Genomic DNA, 23,829 nt, shown 5'->3' with positions numbered 1-23,829 from the left:
ACTTTAAATTCTCCCGTGTTGAATACAGTACCGAATTAGAGATATCTTACTTCCTCACAACGACCAAGTTTTTAACATCAGAAGCTTTATAGTTGTAACAGAAAGTACGGCGACTTCCGTACGGTCCACTACAAACTACAAAATAGAAATAAATCTGAAAATGCTTCCTCCTAAACTTGAAAAAAGGCTTATATAAGTACATACATCTGTAATATCTTGTTATATCATGTGAAGTTAATCGGTGATATTTTTTTTCTAATAACTACGCAATCTTTTATTTTTTATGTCAATTTTAATCAAACTATCATGAACAACACAGTGTACAAGGTTCTTGTTAACAGGCTGGTTTACTAGAACGTTACAGACATGATGAGAGAATTCCAGGTGCTTTTAAATGTGCGTAATAGAAAACGGATCGCTGTTCCAGGCACAAGGTGGTAACCTGAGGTCCCGCTCTCTGCGCCTCTGCGATTTAACTTAGATGTAAAAACTACAGGGGGCCACTCGGCAATGGCAACAAGTTCAAGTGCTCGTGTGATTTATCGCGAGTTCAAATTCGTCCGGAGAGGCACACAGAGGGTCACTTCATCCGGGTTGTCACAAGTCTGGGAAGCTGCGCTTCGCCGGTGGCAAATGAATGGGTGTGTCGTCCAGAACAGACATTGATGTTGTACGAAGCTCTCTCTCTCTCTGTCTGTCTCTCTCTCTTGCGTTTTCAAAGTGCAAAAGAAAACATTTGTCTTTCAAACACGTCAATCTTTCTAACACAAAGTTCAAAGTATTTTACCATCTGGGTCGCAGATCTATGACACATGTCTCCAACTTTAGCTTAATAAATTTAAGAGATAAACAATGCTTAAGTAAGTTTCTTGGAGCAATTTTCGTATCTTCCTTCACTTAAAAAAACAAACAAAAAAACTTCTAGACAGCATTGGTCTTGCAGCAAGCTTGTAACATAACTGCCCTTACTTCAACTGAATAACATACGTCAGCTTTAGAAGTTTATTCGCACAAAAAGTACCATAACATCGTTCCCCGTGATTACGTCGCCTCGTTTACCGTCTGAAATATCAGCCAAGGCACAAAGGTCTAGTCTTGCTGGGGGATTACTCCATTAGCAAGGGGAGAAAACGATGACTAGGAAAGTTTTGGAATGACGTATCGGCCATGAACGCCAGGTAAAACACACAGTTTTCGCGTAATCTCTCTCATCCAGCATAACTCATCCCTCACAGTTTCTCCAAGACTCCGAATTGTCTGCGCAGATGCACGCTTGATTACCGAAGGAGGGGAAACATTCTGGGAAGCTTGCCAGATAAGCACGTTTTGTCGTTCGTAGCTACATTCTCGCGCCCATTTCCAGAGATTTGTAGACGCGTATGGGAACACGATTTTCAATTTGTATGATGCAGTACACTGAGTGACAGCCATTTGATGCCGCTCCTCTATTACATTCAATGAGTCGTGTGAGATGTATCGCGAAACCCTTCTGAACCTTAAACGGGGGATGCTTTAGCGCGGATAATCCTTTCAATGGAGGGATATTCAATGAAATATGTTATCGATTCCGGCTTGCACATTTAGCCTCCTGTGTAAACAAATCCACGCACTTTCGGCGTTACTGTTTCCACAAGTCCTGACACATTCTGCCTTTCTTGAACGCGTGATGGATGTGCATATAACTAAATAATTCTTGTAGCAGCGCCGGGTGCACCGTGCGCAGACAAGTCGATGTAATATTAACCATTAACCGCATTGCTACGTAATCATAAGATGGCGATTGTGCCGCACTGCAGTGTATAATACGCTGCTGAACTCACCTTGAACCGGAGTGATGAGGAGGCTTCCGGGGAGACTGAGGTAGATGATGTTCGCTGTGAGGGACAGGTCGCTGCTGACGGGCTCTGTGGAGAGGAAAATGAAATGACGTCACACTTGGGCGTGTCATCTGTGTGGAGGCTTTCGCTATGTTTTACAAATAAACTTACTTATTTCTGGAAATCTAATTACGTTATTAGAGTTCTGTTACATGCTTTTGGTGACTATATGCATATACATAGTATCTCTCTTTCTTTCTGTCTACAAATATATGGCATGGTGACTATATATATCAATATATGTATGGAGATAATTATTGATCTAAGGACAAAGTTTACAGTTCATACTTACTTAGCACATATTTAATACTGTTGAATATTGTATCCTTTGAAATCAAAGGTTATGTTTAAGGTTTATAACAAATGTTAACTAAAAATAGTCTTCTGACTAGTAGGTAAAAAGAAACATTGTGTAGTTTGGATGGTTGTTGTTACCTTGTAGCATACAGAAATGCTCACAGAAAACAAAGTATTACTACGATTACAAACTTATTCTCCTGAAGCATCACATTGAGTGAAATATTTTGTTCACTATCATGTCATTGTATTGTACATTTTATATCAAACTGATATGTTTGCAATGGTGCTTTGTTTATGATGTTTATATTTTTTAGGTGATGACACAACAATGAGGGGGAGAAAGCGAGAGGCTGAAATGACACTTGACCGAACAACAACCTGTATAGTGGTTACCTTGAAGTGATAATCAACACATTTACCTTTGTTTATATTACAAAAATGATAAACGGTTTATCAGAAAAGGCTAATGTAGTAAGGTATGATGTTGAATCTGCGCCGTGGAAACTGAACAGTGCGTGTTCTGAGGATGAACCTACTTTTCCGAAGATGCAACTGCAAAATGTTTGAAAGCAACATTGATGCTGATGCTGTGCTCTTTAGCATCATAATGATGTCACTATGTGATATTAATGAGGCATCTTTCACACAGGTGCAGAGGATAGCTATAGGTACTAAGTTGTTTTCTAAGTTCTGTTCCATGCCTGGGACCCATCATTGCCTCTACATGAAATATAGCACCACTTTTTCCCGTTTCTTGACAGCAGAGCCAAGGTGAAGATATTTTTTATAAACAAGGATGGGAATAAATCTCCCCTTTTGCAGTAAATATTATCAAAAAGAAGAAAAAAAGTTCAAACAAATGCTTTAAGTGTCCAAGGTCATATAGACATAGTCTTTTACAACTCAAGTACACTATCGGTACATGTTAAAAACACTTCATCCATACAATCTTTCAAAACTCTGTGCAAAAGAATTCTGTGACCCCTGACCTTCAATCCTTACGACCTGGCACGATATGGACTATGAGTATGGATATGATTTTGTTATGACGCACAAATGTTATTTATATATCAGTGTATATGTTTGTATATGTGTATCTAGGGCCTCCCTGAAAATCAGTACGAAGCCCTAGTAAAAGAATACAGAAATAAATAAATAAAGTTCAAAATGAAAAGTGACGGTTAGGTTGAACGTGAAAATGAAGTGTTAGGTCTGAATGATACACTGGGTAACCATGGCCAGATGGTCATTGTGATATCAGTCGCAGACATCTCCAAAGATGCATTCAAAAAGTGATTGACAGAAGCCAAGGACTGTCTAGAAAGACGAATCCTCGCACCTGCCCCATTGTCAGCGCTTCGAATAGTTTGAATCGTTCTCCTTGCAATTTTCGGTTACGAACAATAGAGTTTTATGTGTACAGTACAGTATGAGAAGCACGGATACATGGGTACAGGAAAGGGACAAGATTACTAACTTTTTTTTAGTTTCTAATCAGTTCACATTTTTAATGTAGATAGTGCAGTGTACAGTAGAGTTTACGATCATGTAGGATGTTCTTCCAGTACCAATAATACTAAAGATAGCTACGATTCATAGGAACGCAAACAGGGTTTGACGCTTCGAAGTTCCCATAGAACAAAATGATTTAGTTTAGTGTGTACGTACAGTAAAGTATGGGAAGCACGGATATAGTAAGTGAAAAGAGACAAGATTACCAACTTTCTTTTTTTGTATGTAAACAATATCTCGTTGCTACTCATAGGAACGCAAACAGGGTTTGACGCTTCAGTACCTACACTGAACAAAATGATTTTCAACACTCTCCCTGTTGTTTGACATTGCGGACTCGAAACATCGAAGGTCGTTGCCCCACCGTCTTAAGTTCAACTTAGCCTTGAAGAGGCTAAGACACAACAGATGTCACCTTATACCTTACAGTCCTCAACGCTAGGTTTATTGTAAAAACATTGTTATGATTTAAAAGTCGCCTTGCCACAATTCAGTACTCCAGAGGAAACCGTTTGATTGGACGAGACGAAACGCTCACGAGGCATGCGGAAAAGTCGTCTGATTGTGCCGACGGTCCGGTAGTGTTTGTCAGAACAATCAGTCAAATAAGTGTTTTCGTCTTGACTTTCCTCTAGGCGTGGTTTTGTGGTATTTCCTGAAGAAATTGACGCGGCTGAAGGGGAAGTTATTTGCGTGCGTTGTTAACAGCTGCGGGGAAAACAACACACCTTCTACGGTCTGGGTGTGGGCTCGAATAAAGTTCGAAACGTGAACTATGCGGCTACAGCGTCCTTTTTGAAGATGTGGTCTGAGTGTGCACGGTTGACTTGAGGTTGTCCACTACTACCAACTTGCCTTACACATCTTTTGCGGTCTGTTACAGTTTGGCCGACGCATCACTTTAATACCCCCCCCCCCCAAGAAAGCCCACATTGCGTAGAATAGTCTGTTCTTTATCTTGTCAAAGTATTGTACATGTTATTTCAAACAGGCTGTCCGAGTCTACGTCCAATATAAGCTATAACCTGTACCGTGGGCGCTGTCGTTTTCCTATGAAAGTTGTTTAGTAAACGAGACAAGGGTAGCTGATGTACTAGAGTCTTGCAGGCGTTTTGTCCGTCTCCAAACACACGTCACTCCTACCTCCTCTTCTGTTAAAGTAAAGGTGTAAAAGGACCCATAATCTTAAACGCCCACAGTCGACGTCATAGCATTGAAAATAAACACACATGTTTGCAAGCGAACAGAACTCGTAGCGACGATAGAAGGCATGGAAAGCTTTTTAAAAGATGCTTGGCGAGCATGAACTTTTTAACAGGAGTTAGAACTAGCCTCTACCAGGCTCCGCGGATCGCTGGGAAATAGTAGAAATTAACCAAATAGAGTAAATAGTATGCTAAGGGTAGTCGGCTACGGATAGAGGGTCCAATTTGAAATCCACACTAAGTTAGAACCACTCGAATGAGCATGTGATCAAGGGTAACCTATATACAAGAACGAAATCTGTATTTAGTGTTTGAACAGGATTAGACTTGCACAGAATTTCTTCTCAAATCTCTCGATGATACGAAAAAACGACGATTCTAGCTAGAGTTTTTTGATGTTGCGATTTTGTTTAGAATGCACTTCATCATTAGAAGAATGAAATGGAGTTTCGACAATGAAATATACGAGTAGGGCTTGGAACGAACGAAATTGTGGAACAGTTTTTCTTCCCAACAAATATCTTACACTTCTTCACGCCTGGGTTTTGCTGGTGCTATCTGAATTGTTAGGTTACAACCAAGGCGACAATTTCCACACGGAGTCAATGTATACCTGACAAATACAGCGACGAGAAGTGTTGTAGACAGGAATACATGGTGTGTTGTCGAGAGCACGAATGAACGCTGCACTGAACACGATAACATGAAAACCAGAGTAGGAACTGACGATTGCTGTTTACTCTTACAAACGGACAGAGAGTTATATCACTGTATGCCAACACAGCGTTAGGTTAGACGAGCAGAATGCCGAGAAATAATAAAGTAAGTCAATCCAACGCCTTATTCCTAGATCTTTGTTCACAAAACAATCCTCCAACCTAAAAAAACATACGGATTGAAGACGTAGTAGAAAGATTTAGTTGCAGAAATAAAGAGTTTACAAACAAAACATCGAAAATGTCATAGAAACAAGGCGCTGTTTCCTCCTATTTGTTTCTGTGTTTTTGCTTTAGTAGTTGATGTCCTTTAGAATATGAAAATTGTGACCGTCCTTTAACTGAATGTCAAGTTTTGATGCAGAATGCTAGACGACATCAAACAAATCCACAGCCTTGCGAGGAACGAATGGGAAGCTTTAGTTCGAAATGAACGAATAGGCATCAGCCATTCACTGTTCAGACGTTACTTTTTTTACATTTCTCATTTTGTTCTGATATGGCGTGTTGACCGTATACACTGTCTTACTGCTGGATTGTCAACGTATGTATATCTGTACGCATATATGAATCATGTAAAAAAACTGCGCTCTAGAAAATAACAAGAAGAAAAGAAGAAAGACGGAACAGTGCTTTCTTGAGACAGTAACAAGAAAATACATCTATAAGCCGCACACACATATGGTCGCTTTCTAACATTAAGACAAGGACAAACCCAACTGTCAGTATCAAGGAAACACATCAAAACATGCAGTTCAGATTCAGTTAATGACAATTCAGGGCGACTGGTGCAAAATGAGATCCATGTTTGACTAAATTTTCCTGTTCTTAAACGGTATGTTATTTGTGTTACATTGTAACAGCAGGATTCAATCTCGCAAGATATGCATTTCCTATTTCTTCTGTTGAATAATTTGTTATATACAAAACGTAGTTTTCTATATTGATATCTAGATATCTTTGTACTGCTAAAAACATAAGATTGGAACAAAGAAAGCGTCAAGTTTTAGAATCAGATACTGTTCTGTTCGTGTCATAGTTTGATTTTGTCTATCGCCCAGAATACAAAATAGAGGCCCGACAGTGCCAACGTTCTGACGAAACGTACTCGCACGCAAAATACAATTGCAGCGAGATTTCTAAATCTACTACATTAACCCGGGTGCATGTTCTGTAGAAATTACTATAATTACAAGTGAATAGGAGAATTTCCGTAATTTCATCGTCATGTAGATGTAGTAAATGTAGATAATTGAAATGTACAGGGCGGTTTATACAATCTCCACGAGGGAAAACTATTACAGCGGACACGGAACGACATCAAACTTCGGTCAGTTATTTGTTATTAGAGAATAGAGGACCGAAAAGAGAAGATTAATTGATTAGAACGGAGACATATCCGGATTGATACTCTTCATGATATTTGATTGCTTTATACGAAATGAATGGAAGAAATTTCAGGCATACACAAGCAAGATTGGAGGGCGAGCCTTAGTGCGTTTGACTGATATATTTCATTTCCTTGTACCCCATGTTTCCCGTTAGAATGACAGTCTCCAACAAGATATTTCAGTCTCATGAAATGTAAGCTTAAGTCAACTTTCAGACCACGTATTTGAAGGTGACTCTCCCAAAAATACAACAAGGGTAAACAACCAGAGGACAACATGGCACAAGAAAATATTTTCTGCCAATTCATCTTTGCATTCTGTTCCCAAAACAGTAGAAAGATTTGCAACATATTCATTTCTAATCGCGGAAATCCTAGGCAAATACGGTTAGGTACATAAGAGACAAAATAAGGTCTTAATTTTTGCTACGATACCGAAAAATCACGAGCGATTTGAGACTGAAACAGCCGCACAGGCAAACACGCAATCTATCCGCAACAGCTAAACATTCATACTCTAATCTAACAAACTGTGTTGCGTCTTTTTCTAGTCTAAGCTTTGAATGCAAAACTTGCTTTTTCTTTCAAATGAAACTTGAGCATACAACAAAACCGTTGTTCACGATATGTCGTGTAGATTTTGAACATCAACGAATAAGAAAGTAGGGCTTACGTGGCTTCATATGTTGGTTTGTCTGACCATGTAACCAATTCACGCTTGTGTGAAAAAGTGTCTCTGTTGACTGACATGGATAACAACTGAGCAGTATTCCAACACAATTCAAGAATATTCAGCTGTTTCTAATGTAGAGCTAAAACCTAACGGGGATTGTAGTAGAGTCTTCCTACAATTCCGTAAGTTTTGTTTGTTGTGTTGTGTTGTTTTCTACAAATGTAACACAGCTACGCTGTTTACAAAGATAAATTCTGCCTTTCAGTATCTACGGATGAAATCTCAATACAACGGCGACAGTGTACTCCAAATGTAAGCTACTGCCGCGGTATCCAACATGACATACACATTTAGTAGTGATGCATATAAGTATACTTTCTTCTTTAACGAAACATGTTCGTAGTTGAAGAACAGCAGCAGCAAAGGGACAGAAGCAACGATTTCTACGATTATGTCTGCTTAATCACAGCTATGGTAAACACTTTCAACTCGGGGTCCGCACCACTCTATCCCACATCCCGCTCATCATTAAAACGCGGGACTATTCGCATGTTCCCTTGCAATAAGTCTACAGGCATGAGTTTGCAATCATGGTTTGATATCATTGTTATTTTAGCATGAGTTGCTATTTTTCCAAGATGAATGACGTTTCGATGAACAAGTGGGCGCCACCAAAGCTCAAGCACATCAAGCAAGCCACAACCAGATTCCACATGCGTGCGAGTAGACTTGATCAAAATGTAAAATCCAGTCAACCTTTCTGTATTAACTTTAACATGCAGGAATACCTTCTAGAACTGTATTTTGACAGTAATTTAATTATAAAACTCCTCTAGATACATTTCATTGCAAACTTTTTCTATTGAAGAAGTTACAGCGAAACGTAGCTCACTCGAGGAAATGTTTGTCAACTGTGAAACAGTTTCCTACAAGTTCCTTTTTGTAATCTACTCCATGCACCAAACACGAAACTAGACTGACTATTTCATTTTGATTTAGAAAGTTTGAAATAAAAGAAAATGCTGTCCTGATTATCTAGATCAAGTTGTGTTATGGGGAGGAACAATTTTCTCTTGAAGGTCACAACCTGAAGGTTACAATAAAGCCTTCCAACGGAAACAGGAGAGCACTCTTCTTTACCAATAGGATGGCAACATCGTGGAACGGTTTGCCTAGGGAAGTTGTAAACGCACCGACAGTGAATACCTTCAAAAATAGACTCGACAAACACATGGAATATCACCCAGTAGTACACAACTACAGGGCCTTGGACTGTCCACACAAGCCTGGAATGACAGTCCAGTAAATGGATGAGCGGCCTCAACTGGAAGATATCTTCCTACCTGGCCGAACGGATCTACTCTACTCTACTCTACTCTACTCTACTCTACTCTACTCTACTCTACTCTACTCTACTCTACTCTACTCTACTCTACTCTACTCTACTCTACTCTACTCTACTCTACTCTACTCTACTCTACTCTACTCTACTCTACTCTGCTCTACTCTACTCTACTCTACTCTACTCTACTCTACTCTACTCTGAAGCCAATGTTAACAGTCATGACTATTGAGACTGCGCAAGCTGGTATATCGGCATATGGTTATCTGTATGTAGACGTTTGAGTAGTGCAGTGCAAAGTATCTTGCGAAAGTTAGAGTTAGTTTTCGGAGAACAGTGACTTGTTCTGCCATGGGATTGCCGACTGTAGAAGTGTAACAGTGTTTTTAAAGTAATTTTGCCGAGGTAAACAATTCAATTAATCCTTTAGATATGATTGTCCTAGTTGCAGCTAAACAGAAAAGACAAAAGTACACGATTCGTGCTTGAAGTTAAATGTTAAAAAAGAGTGCCAGTTCTAGGTTCCCAATTACAATCGCCAATCGCTTTCGATCGTGTTTTTAGATTTTTTATTCAAGAAAATATCAAACAAATACAGATAAGCACAATTACAAATATACATGATAAACCATAAACTAAATAAAAAGAAAGGACAGCTAGTTCAGTCTGGAAAAGATAATGTGTGCATTTCAACGAGTTAAAGATACAACAACGTACTGAACCAAGAATAACAAACTTGAATTGAAACTGTTGACGAAACGTAAAGGTTTAGATTTCAGGATCAGGGATGCCTGAAAAACAGGCCTGTTGGTTGAGAGTATTTTTCCCTGTAAATGTATAAATAAATAAATGAAATGAACTATACATGTGCCTGCTTATAGAAAGAGATGAATTTCAAATATTGCAGTTGAGGGTATCATGGTTGGAATTTCATAGCCATAGATATGGGATAGCGGCAGCGGCATGCAACCCGCCATGCCTTAGCATACGTGCTAAACGCGGCACAAATGCCGATACTGGTACACACACCACACGAGGTCATGACATAGAGCTCTTGTGGGGTCCAACCACATAATATCACATGCGTACGAGTACTATAAATATGGTTGTTAAGTTCTAAGTGATCATGTAGTAGGCTAATAAAAGCCACAGGTAGCTACATGTTGAGTTAAACGATGATATGTCACGCAATGTTGCTACACATGTTGCCGCGTAAGCCTACAGTTTAACAACTACTTATCGTCCGAATCCAATTGGAGAAACGTTTTGATGCATTCACAAAAGTATGAGATGGCATGAGCATTTTCAGATGTCAGGAAACGGCCAATCCTGGTTTTTATAGTGATATCTCTTCAATCCCTGACCAAAAACTGACCAAAAGTCCACGCGGCATATTATTTCATATACGTATTGGAAGTGAAAACATTGTGATCACCATGTTGTTTTGATGTTAAAATGGCCCTGGAAAATGGCATGACAATAATACACCAACAAATGTAAAAAAAGAGGTATAAAAGATCATGATACTTTTAGAATAGCACAATTTCCTTATACCGTTTTCAAAATCAGTCGCAGTACTTCTTTTGCAAAAATATAAAACTATTGTAATTGAACGGTCATTCTTTACCATATATAGCTAACGCCTTATAAAACTTTTGTATGTAATATTCATGTTAATTGCATTTGGAAATTGCTATTTCTTTATTGCAATATTACTCTGTTTTAGCCAAGCCACAGCGGTATTGCAACGACACTAACCATCGTGTTAAGTACCACATTCTCTCCCAAAACACATTCACACGTGAGAAAAAACAGTCATAACTGTATTAATGAGAAACATAACGGATGACCTTTGACCGAACTATTTGCTAAACAAGAGCAGGAGAACAAAGTAGCTCTTTTCTTTAGAACTCCGTTTTTGCGGGTTCGATGTCACAGAGTCGGCTGTGTTTGGACAGTTGCCATGGAGTTATAAGCCATGCTCGTATTACAGCAGACGACTAGGGGGAGGGCGTTTTATTGAATGTTGTGGTTTGCTGCAGTTGTAAATGCTGTGACCTATAGTAGCAGCCATCCGGCCTCTGCTTTGCTTGTACGAACACTCTGTGTGTGTACATGTGTGTGTGTGTGTGTGTGTGTGTCTGTGTGTCTGTGTGTGTGTACATGTGTGTGTGTGTGTGTGCGCGTCTCTGTGTGTGTACATGTGTGCCTGTGTGTGTGTGTGTGTGTCTCTGTGTCTGCACATGTGTGTTTGTGTATAATATTGTTTTTCTTTTGTATAGCAAACGTATGTTTCAGTTCCAAATTTAGCTGGAAGTTTAACCAGAGAGTCTATCACACAACACGCAAGAAAATACTCAATGTAGTGAATGCTCTTTCCTCTGGAAATATCTAGTCATTTCTACTTTGAACATTCTTGATCCTTGTCTTTATGTTTGCAGTAAATGCAGGCAAACGTCATTTGTTGTATTGATGCTTCGTGTAAATATGGACTACAGATGTGTGTTCGACTAGTGCTTATATATATTATATTGTACCGTGCTATGAATTGCCTTACTGTCTTATTGTTGCATTCAGTGTAATTGTAATGTTGAGTGGTCCGCAACATCAGCTTGCCTACCTTGCCTGCCAGGCAGTGTATTGTATTGTTGCAATTTTTGATAAAGAATAAAGAAAGAATAAAGACTAGTGCTTGACATAATTGCTTGACATTATACCTCAAATGTTAAGCAGAGCTCTCTATATATTCGTGCATGTCCTCCCTCCTGACGCACGCTATCTAGTCTTCCTTTGTGTCCATCTTCCCCCAGTGTTACCTGACGCCTGATCCAGGTTACCTGACGCCTGTTCCAGGTATGTGATGAACATGAGGCAGTTTTAGGTGACAGTGACGTCAAGCTTTGTTACAAATTACCTCCGACCTGTGTAGTACCCTCTGCGCGCGTCTTGACACAACCACCCGAGGCACGGCCTGTTTTCCTACGATAACCATCTTACAGCCCGAGTCTCCGGGCAGATTTATTATGTTATCGCGTTGGGAGACTTGAGCCACTTTCCCTCACCTTTAAGCAATTTCCCTTAACGCCTGCTTTTCTTTTGACCAACATAATTCATCACTTAGAAAACCCAGTAAGCTATTTGATATAGATAAGATGAATTACCTTTAACAAGGGGCATAGTAGAAAAGGAAATTCACTCTTCCCTTTCTTGTGAGATGAGAAAGTTTGATTCAAACATTTTGTTTTCTAGCCTTGTCTCTCCTTCCCTCTCTCCTTCCCTCTCTCCTTCCCTCTCTCCTTCCCTCTCCTTCCCTCTCTCCTTCCCTCTCCTTCCCTCTCTCCTTCCCTCTCTCCTTCTCTCTCTCCTTCTCTCTCTCCTTCCCTCTCTCCTTCCCTCTCTCCTTCCCTCTCTCCTTCCCTCTCTCCTTCTCTCTCTCCTTCTCTCTCTCCTTCCCTCTCTCCTTCCCTCTCTCCTTCCCTCTCTCCTTCCCTCTCTCCTTCTATCTCTCCTTCCCTCTCTCCTTCCTCTCTCCTTCTCTCTCTCCTTCCCTCTCTCCTTCCCTCTCTTCTTCCCTCTTCTTTCCTCTCCTTCCCTCTCTCCTTCCCTCTCCTTCCCTCTCTCCGTCTATCTCTCACACACGCGACAATCAAACAACAAGAAGCGGAAATATTTATACAGATGAAAACTTTTAATATCACAAATGTCATTGTGGCCCATGACAAGTAACTCTCCATATACAACGTATAATTATAGATTCTGACATGAAATTTAGCTATTTGGAATCTTTGTACAATTATACTGAGAAATTGTGAAGCGATGTCTGCTTATTCATTTCAGACGAACGACTGTTAAGAACGGTACATGATGCAAACAAGCAAAGACCTACCCCTACACGGTGACACAGACAACATACCATGGCGCGATCGACCAAAATACGATCATTTCGATACAATAGACTCTTACTCGCGGGTATAGTAAGTACCATGATACACATGTACAACATTACATTTGCTAGTGGAGACACCATGCGTTTTCATACTCTGTGCTCTGAAATGAAACCTATTTTTACAATTCAGATCTCTGTGCATGAGAATTTAAAAAAAGAAAATTAGAATGAGATTCGCAAGTGAAATATTTGGCGATAGTCTACATTCATACAATTCGCTTAAAATACAAAGCACCCCTGTTTAGGACTTGATATGCTACATCTACCACTAATTATTACAATACAAAATTCATATCACGAGATATTAACATATAACTACCATATGCCTAGAACGTAAGGGTAAAATACCAAAGTCAAGTCGAATAAGCTACCAATTTTTCTTATAGATATAGCACAACATCCATAGCCTACACTCCCACGATACACTAGGCTGATACAGTCCCCTTTCCTGGTCACATATACAAAACGTAGACGTTTGGCACCAGAGCGTATCGACAACCAGCCCGACATTCGGGCATTGATACGACGCCACGAATGTTCTCTGGTCAGAACATACAAATATAGTCGTGCGGTCCACGGATGACTTACGCCCCCCTCCCACTCGGTGTCATTGATAACAGACGAGTGTTTGTGTGTTCGAGCTGAGGTCGTCTGACGACATTCATTCCATCCGACAGGACCTCAGATTGTCAGAACTAAGGTGTTGGGTCCAGTCTATCTCATGATTTTATTTCTGACCTAGAAAAAATCACGCCACATCTTTTATACTGACACTTGAAAATACATCTTCACCTTTCTCTTTAACATGGGGGTATTATTTCAGATCACCTGTTTCTTATCAAAATGCTTTTCCGTTTCAAAGAAAAACAAATTCTAATATTAGATGGATGACCATACAGAGAGGAGCAAACAAGGAAGTGAACGATACAATTATGTGAGCATATGAACATAAATATTTGGTTACATCATACAAATATCAATTCTTTCTACGCGCCTAGATATACCCAAATATCCATTAAAAGTGATACTTATCGGATATGAATACTCCAGCTTCAATGTTTGAATAAAACGTGTTTCTGGATAAGTGCAGAAAACAGCGGAAAACACCCTGGGATTTTTACAAACACGCACGCGCACGCGCACAACATACATCCACATTCCCCACGCATGATGGATGAGCGTAAAAATCATGAGCAACGTCAGGTCAGAGGGCAACCGGATATGACGCATGTTTTCCCCATGATGCATTGCTACCTTACTCCGACTTGTCCAAAAATACAATGAGAAAACGGATGAGAAACCTCATTGCTACTACATGCTATGCAATGAATTTGATATGAATATAACATACGTTAATATTCTCTAAACAACATTTACAGTACAAAACACCGACAAAGCATGCACAGGGAATGATGGAAACTTGCTAACTCCTTCTGGAATTTGATGTTTTGTAACTCACAATTTTGACAATGATACTCAAAATCCCCACTATTGTTGCTGCCCGAGCTAGAAAACCTATAGAATATCAACATCATATGCTGTCATGTGAACACACCCAGATTCATAACATCATTGCCATGGCTAGATATTTCGGTCTGATCATTTATATGTACAAAGTCATCATGGTCATTAAAACATCAACCTCTTTGCATGAATCATATCAGAATACTACTGTGCATGTATGCATTGAGGGGGTTGGATGGGCTGTCAAATATATCTCGTTTAACGGTAGAATAAATATACGATTGTCACAGGTATGAAAAATTCAATGTTGGTTTGCCCGATGCCAATGTCACATATCATACATTCTGCTTAAGATGACAGTATCGAACATTTGAGGACAGCGGTTGACAGTGAGCCAAAATGTGCTCGTTGGCACATGCATTTATATCGCGGTTAAGTACATGACCATTTGGAACTTGTGTAATGCTTTCCTGCGCAGAACCATGATCGGGCAACTGTTGCAGACATGCCCGTCCACGACACGCGTATTTTGTAAGGTGACCGAACCATGGTAACGCTTTTAAAAGGAGCTTGGAGAACATAAACTCAACATTGCCCCTGACCTTAACTTTAAGACACAACTCCCTTCCTTCTGGCTGTCTTGACAACGTTTCTTTTGAATGAATCTTTTGTTTTTCAAAACAATGTATCATTTGACTCATCAAAACGATCTGATATTTGACCTTGTACCACATTTCAGGACCATGTGATGTTTGGGAAATTTGAGACTTGGTTATTTATCCCTATCATGTAGTACCTAATTGTATAGTAGCATTAAATCTGGGATAAACGACATCGTCGGGATAGTGGTATTGTGATGGTTTTATCCCATATTTTCGCCAAGAAGGCACTATGAAAACTCCTTACAATTTTGTTCATCTCGGATTTAATGCTACTATACAATTCAGTACTAAACAATAGGGATTAATAATCAAGTCTGAAATTTGCAGAGCTCAATGTAACAGGTTCCTAACATTTCATACAAACAGTAATCAACTGTGAATGGTTGGTCCAAGGACTGTTGAGTTTCTGATAGACGTTCGGATTTCTAACTATTTGAAAGCATCGATTCATGACAGAGAGTTAAAGTACCACAGGCCGAAGTCGGGTACTTGTAGATTCTTAGTTTTGAAAAGAAAAACACCTTGGTATTCATTGAGCACCTTCTGTCAACACGATCTTCTTCCGACAAGACGTTTCCATATATGGGCAAGTACCTGAGTGTGCATCATAAACACACACGTAACTCACCGCGTCTTTTACAGAAAGGTAATAAGGCTGCTTTATCCAAATGATGCTACAAATTCCCTTCGCCAAAAGGTAGTGCATCTTGTGCTTTTGAGACGACTCGGGTCTATGCAAGATTTAGTGCTGCACAGCGAGAAAGAAGCTTAAGCATCTCTAATGGAGACGAAAGACTGTGTGGTCTTTCAGATTACCACAATTACATGCCGGGAACCAGTTTATGGCTCCGGGTTGCTCTTTCAGGGAATAGTCCTTCATGTATCTTGGGCGGTTACAGTTTAAGAAGTGCAGTTTATAGGGGCTCGGTAACTCGTGATCGGACTATTATTCCACCGCGTTAGGAGCGCCGGGTTACTTGCCCATAAATGAAACGCATCTCGATGTTGTACACGGGCAGAGACATGCCATTTGCATTCGATGCAGTAAAATAGCCACTAGCTTAACGGACCATTCCGTCGTTTTTTTCCTCGGGCGAATAACATAAACACATCCGTTAAGTTCTTGCAAGACAGTAAAGCCGTAAAAGAAGGGCAAAAACAGTCGAATGAGAGCTTTGGGATGTTTCTAAAGTTTTAGACAAAACTTGTGAGCAAGATTTAACCTAGAAATATTCTTGAGAAACGGGATATATATATATATATTTACAAGTCATGAATATATATTTATATATGGTGCTTGTTTAATTATGCTAAAATAAAGTAACTAAACGTGAAGAGAAACAAATTTACATGTGACGAACTTTTCGTCTGTTCATTTATGTACAATTGGTTTGATTTCATGAAGATATGGCTTTCATATATAGATGGATACATCCTTTGGTTTAGAGATATTTAGGGTTGATTCGGGGAGAGAGGGAGGGAGGGAGGGGGGGGCATCTATTACTGGGTTCGCCATAAAACTCATCGGGGTGGTGACAAGTTACGGCCGAACTGCGCGGAGTGCGAGGTTTGGTGGGTTAATCCCGGCGCTTTCCGGAGGTTAAATCTCTTTGATTTGTTGCTTACAAATCGATCTGTCGACTCCCAAAGGGCCCAGACGAAAAACTCCGCCGCCCCTGCCGAACTCTTTGCCAAGGTTTTAAATGCCATCCACACACCTCGCTGAACATACGGTTGAACGAACCCAAGCCGTGTACAGATTTTATGTGCGTATTCTCGCATTTAAGTATCCCAAGTGAGTGTATATGTTATTCGGAGCGTTTAAACACTATGCATCGTGGAATTTTACTGCGTTTTTATCGCTTAACACTTCTACATACGCCATGGCACCGTACAAAGTTCAAATTTCTACTGTGAGGGGATTCCTACTAGCACTACGTTGACACTACGTCAAAGAGACATCATTGGTCGGTTGGAAACAGCAACAAGTTTGTCTGATTGCTCTCTGCTGCTTGTAGGAGCCAGCGGGGACCCAGGTCAACCGCTTCGGGACCATGTTCACCCTGAGACCGGCGCGACCGCCTGATGCCCCCGCTCCTGGTGGTTCCGAATCTGCTCTTCTCGCGCTTTGTTCATTCTCTTCATTTTCATCCGCCGGTTCTGGAACCATATTTTGACCTGCCGGTCACTCAGGTTCACGTGGCGCGAGATTTCCTGGCGCCGTTCTCGCGAGACGTACATGTTGAAGAGGAATTCCTTTTCCAGCTCGAGTATCTGGTACTTGGTGTACGGGCACCGCTTCTTCCGCCCGACCCTCGGAGCCATCCAGCTGGTTGCGCCGCACGCATCTGTAAAACAAGTAAAATCAGTCGCTGGCTTGTTTCCACAATACAAGAAAATTAAGCTAACTCCTATATAATGTCCCTTTTACCCCTGAAAAGGCGAATACATATGATCAAAAGGTAGTCGGGATCTGGACAGTTAGAGTGGCACACTGTATGACTGTAGCACGATTTGAACGCTATGTTATACACTGGCAGTTGGCCATGTAGAATGCTACGGTAAATATAATCTATGACACGGTCGAATCAAAGGCAACACGTTTTTTTTTATTGGTACGCTATCTTTCCTGCGGTTGAGAAAGCCTTTTGTTTTTGCCAAAAGTTTTCACAGTGTACCCCGACCTGGATTCGCTCGTCCCCAAATGACTCCTCTGCTAGCCTCGGAAATTTACAAGGCCGTCGTCAGGGGCTACATTGTCCTCAGTAGGGCCGAGCAAACAACTTATATATCACGGAGAAGCCTTGCAAAGAGGCTTATTCTGTAAGACTCATCAACAGCATTGTAACTCGCGATGGGCGACCTCAACGGTTGTAAATTGTCAAGCTCGGGAATCCCGCATGTACTAGCAGCGCCTCCTAGAGGCTGGTTGTAAAAACGCTACCTTTATGGGGTCGAGAGTTTAATAACGATACCACCAACCACAATGATACGCGGACATGTGTAACAGTTTTGAGATCATTTTACGGTCTTTTGTGCGAGAAATTAAGGCCATCTAGGACACAGATAGGGGTGCTGTTCTAAGGGGACCGTGGACAATGATATGTCTACGACAGACATGATTGCTCACCGCCGTGTACACAGGTTACAAATTTAATTTTCCTACGGTGGACACTTCATATCTCGGCGTGGCAGCACGGGGGTTGGGGGCACGGCGGATAAAATCGGGTCTGATTCGAACAAAACCTCTTAGGAAATCTAGGCTCATCTTCTTCCGTAATTTAGCGGCAGAATGGCGAGCGTAGACCGGTCCGAATGTCGCCGGGTCTTGATAGATTTGGTACCGAATGAGTAACTGGGGGGACATTGAATTAAAAGATCTCCCCCTCTCCGAGCAAAGTGCACGGGTTATGTGCGATTGTCTCCGCGATGGAGGTGTAATGAAATTTGGAGACTGGAGTTTGGGTGGCCGTGCGGGAGTCGTGGGAGTTTATACACGGCTCCAGACGGGTATATCAAAGACCTGACACATTTAGATGCCATCTCTACCTACTAGTAGATAGAGATGTTCTCCCCTAAATGTTGTAACAACATCACATGGTGCTTGCTCCAACAACTGCAGTTAATTTGAAGGTAGAAGGGCCTGAGAATGCTTTTAAACGTTACTAATGGGACGTTGGATGGGACCTTACTACACTGATGTGTATTTCTGCACACTTTTATCTTTTTTGATAAAAGTGATGAAGTTAATGTCCCTATTGATTCAGTTGACTATGTCCATATGATGCTTACGCCTTCCGATGGCAAGTCGGAGTTTTGATTTTTTTTTACATTCTTGAACCGCACAGGTGTGCTTGGATGTTCTTAGACTTCTTTCATCTTCCCAATGTCTTAAAGGAAACCCAAGCAACATTAGGGCCCCGAAAATCTGATTTTGAAAGTCAATTTATTTAGTAATTTCTATAAAATGATTAGTTCAAACAACACTATCACAATGTATAGCGACGTCCACCATGAAAAAATATGACGTCGTTGTGATGTGAAAACTCACTGAAAATCGTCGCCAGGGTTTTTGTAGGCTCTCAAAACTAAGGGAATCATCGTACAACACGTTTTTCGCAGTTTTAAAATGCTTAAAGCTTGAAGTTATTACGCAAGTGTGCCGAATAGTGTGAGTAAGTGTCACTACCATAAAATTTCAGCATTTTTTTATTTCCATATTTTGGGCCCTAATATTGCTTTGGTTGCCTTTAACGTAACCAGATTAGAAGAGGGACAAGATTGTCTTCACCAGAATGACCTCCGTGAGTCCGTCCAGTGTTATGGTCAGTTCTGACCACTGCCAGTGACGTGAAACTATGTGATATGTGGTCAAAGTTGATACTGGTCAACCAAACCAATAAAACATAGTCATAAAACATATCCATCGTTAACAAACTACATACAAACTACACAAATTGCTGTTAATCAAATTATATTTCCATCTGTTGAAGAAGATATTTGCTCTGGATTCTGGATCGCTTCCATAGATATCACAGACCAGGGTCTGTCGTAGTATGTACTTGTAATGATAACTATCTGATACGTGTCTTTATGTTCGTATCTAAGATGTAAGAAAAAACGTATTTTATGTTATTTGTGTATATTGTGTTTTATCTTGAGAGGGGGAGGCATATGTAAGTACGCGGATTTGCCCTGGATCGGTACAGGCCATGATTTTGAGTAGTGCAAATCAAGCCGACATAAGTCGTGGTGTTTTACACGAGGAAAAGGATCGATTCCCGGTAGGGGTAATTTACTACAACCTCTGAATTGTCGGAGGAGACCACGAAGGGGGTTCTCTGATGAAAACGACCTCCCTTTCAGGAAACGTTTATCGTGGCAACCCCCCAGAGATGATCATTACAACAGAAAGACATTTTTCATACGGAACACGCCAGATTGTAAGACCCATGTATGTTCGATGTAAGACGATCTGCCTTAACGTTTACGTATATACTACCCCTGATAGAATGTTATTGACTTTCTCAGATAAGGATAATAAAGTAAGAGGGAGTACCTTGCAGAGGGCTTGCTCCGTTGGTACTGCTGGGTATGGAGGCTGGGGGCGTGGAACAGGCGGTGTTGGGGTGGGAGTCGGCGCCGGAGAAGTTGCTGTTACCCACGGGCCCTGTTGTCGGGCCAGCCGGGGCACTCCACTGACCAAGCCCGCCTCCGTGCTTCTCTGTAGCGGCGAATATCCCGGCTGACGGCGCCGTCGTCCCCCCTCCTCCGTGCGTGGAGTTGGAGAGCTTGTGATAGTCTTTGTTATTGCTGCCGTACTGATATCTTAGGTAGTTGTAGTCTGTATGGTGTGGCAGTTTTCTCTCCATGGGGAAGAACTGTGCCATCATACTGTCTTGACCGCACCCGAAGCGTTCGCTGGCACTCTTGGCACGGAAGTGAGTTTCCCTCTTGATGCCAGAGGACAGGGAGTAGTGGTCAATCGCCGAGGGTGTGTAGTCCACGGCCTGTGTGCCGTAATACCCGCCAGTGATCCCGGGCCAGGGCGCGTCGTGGGGGGACAAGGAAGAGGAGAGGGCGCGCGCGTTGTGACCGTCCGAAGTCGGGGGGATGCGAGCACACGGCTGCCAATGTGCGCTGTCCAAGGCGCCGTTACCAGTCATACACAGCCCCGGTCGGCCGTACAAGTTCGCGCTGCCGCCACTAATGTAGGCGTCCAGTAGGAAACCTCCAGCAATAGGTGAAGAGCTTGTCATGGCTCGAGCTCATAATTTTCCTCTCCTCGGCCGCTGTCCCGCGACTTTCTCCGTAGCATATTTTATTCTAACTACCGCCAAGTCTACCTGCTCCTTTCTGCCCTACACTCTTAACACCACGTGACCGCACCCAACCAATAAACACTCCCCTGTCGATCACACATTCCGATATACTCGACATTTGCCATCTTTTCAGCGTATACTCCGAAAATGATTCTTTAAAAAAATCGCAACTTTGGGATTCCCCTCTGCCCTATGCATCTATTGGCTGAGGGCTGGCGGGCTTGCTCGAGACACGAACTAGATCCATGGTTTTATGGGGGTGTGTTTAAAGGAGCCACGTGCAGCGAAGAGTGGTATTCTAAGCCAAAGTTTGTGTTTCGCCAACCGCGTTGCGTTCAGGGGTGACTCTAAGGTCAGACTTTCTCCCGCAGCGACGTCGACTCCCCAAACAGACCAAAGAACGACCGTGAACCCCTTTGTTCTTTCTATGACAAAGCAACGCGCCGCCGAAACGACGCTGCGTTGTCTCTGAAAAATGTCAAAAGCAAACTATTGACACGGCCGTCCTTCTGTGAAGACTTCCAGGCCCGTTTCGAACAAGAAGGCATTGTTCACCTTCAACTTTTTTCTGTCTCTACTAGTCTTCTTAAATCCTCCGGAAATCGATCGCAAAGTGTCATTTCTCAATGTATGACGATATTAGCGAACACATTTACTTATCCCTTTTCTCGATTTGTGAACCAATTAGACGATGTAATTGCTTTTATTGCGTTTTTAATTCATTGCGCGCATTGTTCCCGGCACATAAAAGACATAAAATATCTTACATATCACGCTAGTTAAGCGGTGAGAACATTAGTTTTCCCTGTTTTTCACCGTATTAAGCGCAAGTTTAACCGGGAAAGCCGCTCTGCTGAATCAGTTCGCGTCCCGGAGTGGTCCCCTGTGACTTTTCCTAGTACACAACTGCGAGAGGTCAAAGGGTAACACCTCTGTCCATTTAGTACAAGTGTGCATCCCACGTGACGTAGTGATAGACATTGGCTCTAGTGCGTCCAGGGTACCGTGTATCACACACCCCTCCCCCCTACACCTACCATCGCCCGAAAAAGCATTGCAGAAGTCTACATAGCTTAGAAGAGAGGCCTTGGCATTCAAGTTTTGAGTTACGATTTTTCATGAAGCTTAAAACAGTTGTAGCCACACTGATGGGAGTTATGTCATGTGAGGGTTGTCTGTTACAGGCGGAAAGTTTCTCAAGGGAATAACTTTGCCTGTGTATGAATCCTGGGTACGCTTGCAGAACGGTAGGAGTCTTGATCATAAGTACAAGGAACGCAGACTTTGAACGACGGGAAGACACTGCTCGTGACATTTGGCACCCCTTACCTGGTCTGCTAGACTCGGTTCACCAAGCAGAGCCATTTCCCCCCAGTTCGGAAGAAAATATGTCATTTACGAGGACGACAGTTAACGTTAGACCAAGCCGTAACATAAGAAATAAAGAGCAGTTATTTTGAATGGAAAAGTCGGAAAGATAGGAGGAAGCTATCAACGTCCTGAGGTAGAAACTATAGCTAGCGACGAAATGGTGCATTGGTCGACGCCCGCGGCAGCCTTTTTCTCTCTACAAGTAGTCCCAGGGTTCGCCCAGAGTTTGAGATTTAAAGCGCAATAAAAGCGAAACATACATGTCTCCACAACCCCAACCCACGTTCTTAAACCCGTTTACAAGCCAAGGGTGAAATTGAGTTCACGCGATAGTTCATGGGGTAAAAAACGCGGCCCCGCGGGAGAGGGCTAGGAAGGGAGGCCAGGTCCCGCGGGAAACTACTGACCCAGGATAAGGATATTAGGCCACAGCAAGTAAATTTTATGGATGACATCCTCCGCAGACTCCAAAATTAATGAGATAGGGCGGAAAAAAAACAAGGCGGGCCAAAAAAAACAAGATTCCTATATTTTCAAATTTCGAGATCATAAGTCTTGTTAAACAAGAATTGAGGCGACGAAATATGATATCATGACCAACAGCTATATTCCTGTATTCAACCAAATAGATGTGTATACATCTCAATAGACTAACTACAACAAATGCAGAAAATAGCTTGTTGTACCATTATCTGAAGCAACTACACTGGGAATTCGTATGCGATGAAAAACCTTGTGTATACAGCTCAATTAACTAGACCCCCCCCCCATTATTTACATAATGTCCTTGCTAGAACAGATGCAGAAAATAGCTTGTTATCATACCATCATGGGCAGGAGCTACACTGGGTATTCATATGCAATGAAACACCTTAGACTGTCAACCTTTACGACATATCTGCCAATTTTTGGCATGTTGACCACCGTCGGAGGACAATGAAATTTCTTGTTTTTTATTTCGAAATCAGGCGAAAATTAATGAGCGCGCTGATGTCATCCATAAAAATTACTTGCTGTGGCCTTAGATAGAAATACCAATTTGCGTAATGTGTGCGTATAAAGGGCCCTTCAGACACGCAAGTATTATATATCATGCCTGTTGAATTCACTGTCTCTCTCTCTCTACAGGTGACACTCTGCAGGTGGCTGCCGCGAGGTGGCGAAAGTGTCGTAAAATCATCTCTTCAGCTTTCAAGGAAACGTCATCGATTTGCCAGTAAACCGTTTCACCCATCGTTTGAAATACATCACCCAGCGTTCATATCAGAGTTAAACTTTCCCACTTTCGAGGAAGACATAAAAAAGATTCCCGCTGAAAATAAATTGAGCTCAACAAATGCATAACAAACGAGACACTTGTTTGAAGTTTCCTAGTTTTCCTTATCTAGATAGCTTAGAAAAATTTGTATTCCTTATGAAACTAGACAAGCCATATCTCATAAACCCTCAATATAAATATGCTCATACACCTACAACTGCCTTTAGAAGCAAGAAGAAATTGAACATGTACATAGCGGTATTAATTAGTCTTTAGATGTAGTTAGATATC

General features: G+C 41.5%; 2 protein-coding genes across 4 annotated transcripts in view; both read right to left on the bottom strand.

Moving 5' to 3' along the window:
• Positions 1–23,829, bottom strand: part of LOC136445919 (homeobox protein Hox-B9-like) — a 106,315-nt gene that overhangs the window by 71,481 nt on the left and 11,005 nt on the right. For all 3 annotated transcript variants that reach the window (XM_066444153.1, XM_066444151.1, XM_066444152.1), the window contains exon 2: positions 1,821–1,904. The gene's annotated coding sequence lies outside the window, so the exon portion shown is untranslated. The remainder of the gene's footprint in view (positions 1–1,820; positions 1,905–23,829) is intronic.
• LOC136446156 (homeobox protein Hox-A10-like) lies at positions 12,683–22,127 on the bottom strand. Its single transcript, XM_066444471.1, has 2 exons — positions 20,147–22,127; positions 12,683–17,435 (listed from the first exon to the last, which is right to left on the bottom strand). Exons 1-2 carry the CDS (start codon positions 20,844–20,846, stop codon positions 17,146–17,148), a joined length of 990 nt encoding a protein of 329 aa, XP_066300568.1. The 5' UTR covers positions 20,847–22,127; the 3' UTR covers positions 12,683–17,145.

This window comes from Branchiostoma lanceolatum, chromosome 12 (assembly GCF_035083965.1).
Source record: "Branchiostoma lanceolatum isolate klBraLanc5 chromosome 12, klBraLanc5.hap2, whole genome shotgun sequence".
Classification (NCBI taxonomy): Eukaryota; Metazoa; Chordata; class Leptocardii; order Amphioxiformes; family Branchiostomatidae; genus Branchiostoma; species Branchiostoma lanceolatum.
The sequence above is the reverse complement of the archived record's forward strand: the minus strand, read 5'-3'. Positions and strand labels throughout refer to the sequence as shown.

What these genes read in the sequence shown, in the direction of transcription:
- LOC136446156 (XM_066444471.1), bottom strand. Translation starts at nt 20,846, where the DNA reads ATGACAAGCTCTTCACCTATTGCTGGAGGTTTCCTACTGGACGCCTAC. An exon ending in CGGAGCAAGCCCTCTGCAAG is followed by an intron (nt 17,436 to 20,146) that starts GTACTCCCTCTT and finishes CTTGTTTTACAG; the next exon opens with ATGCGTGCGGCGCAACCAGC.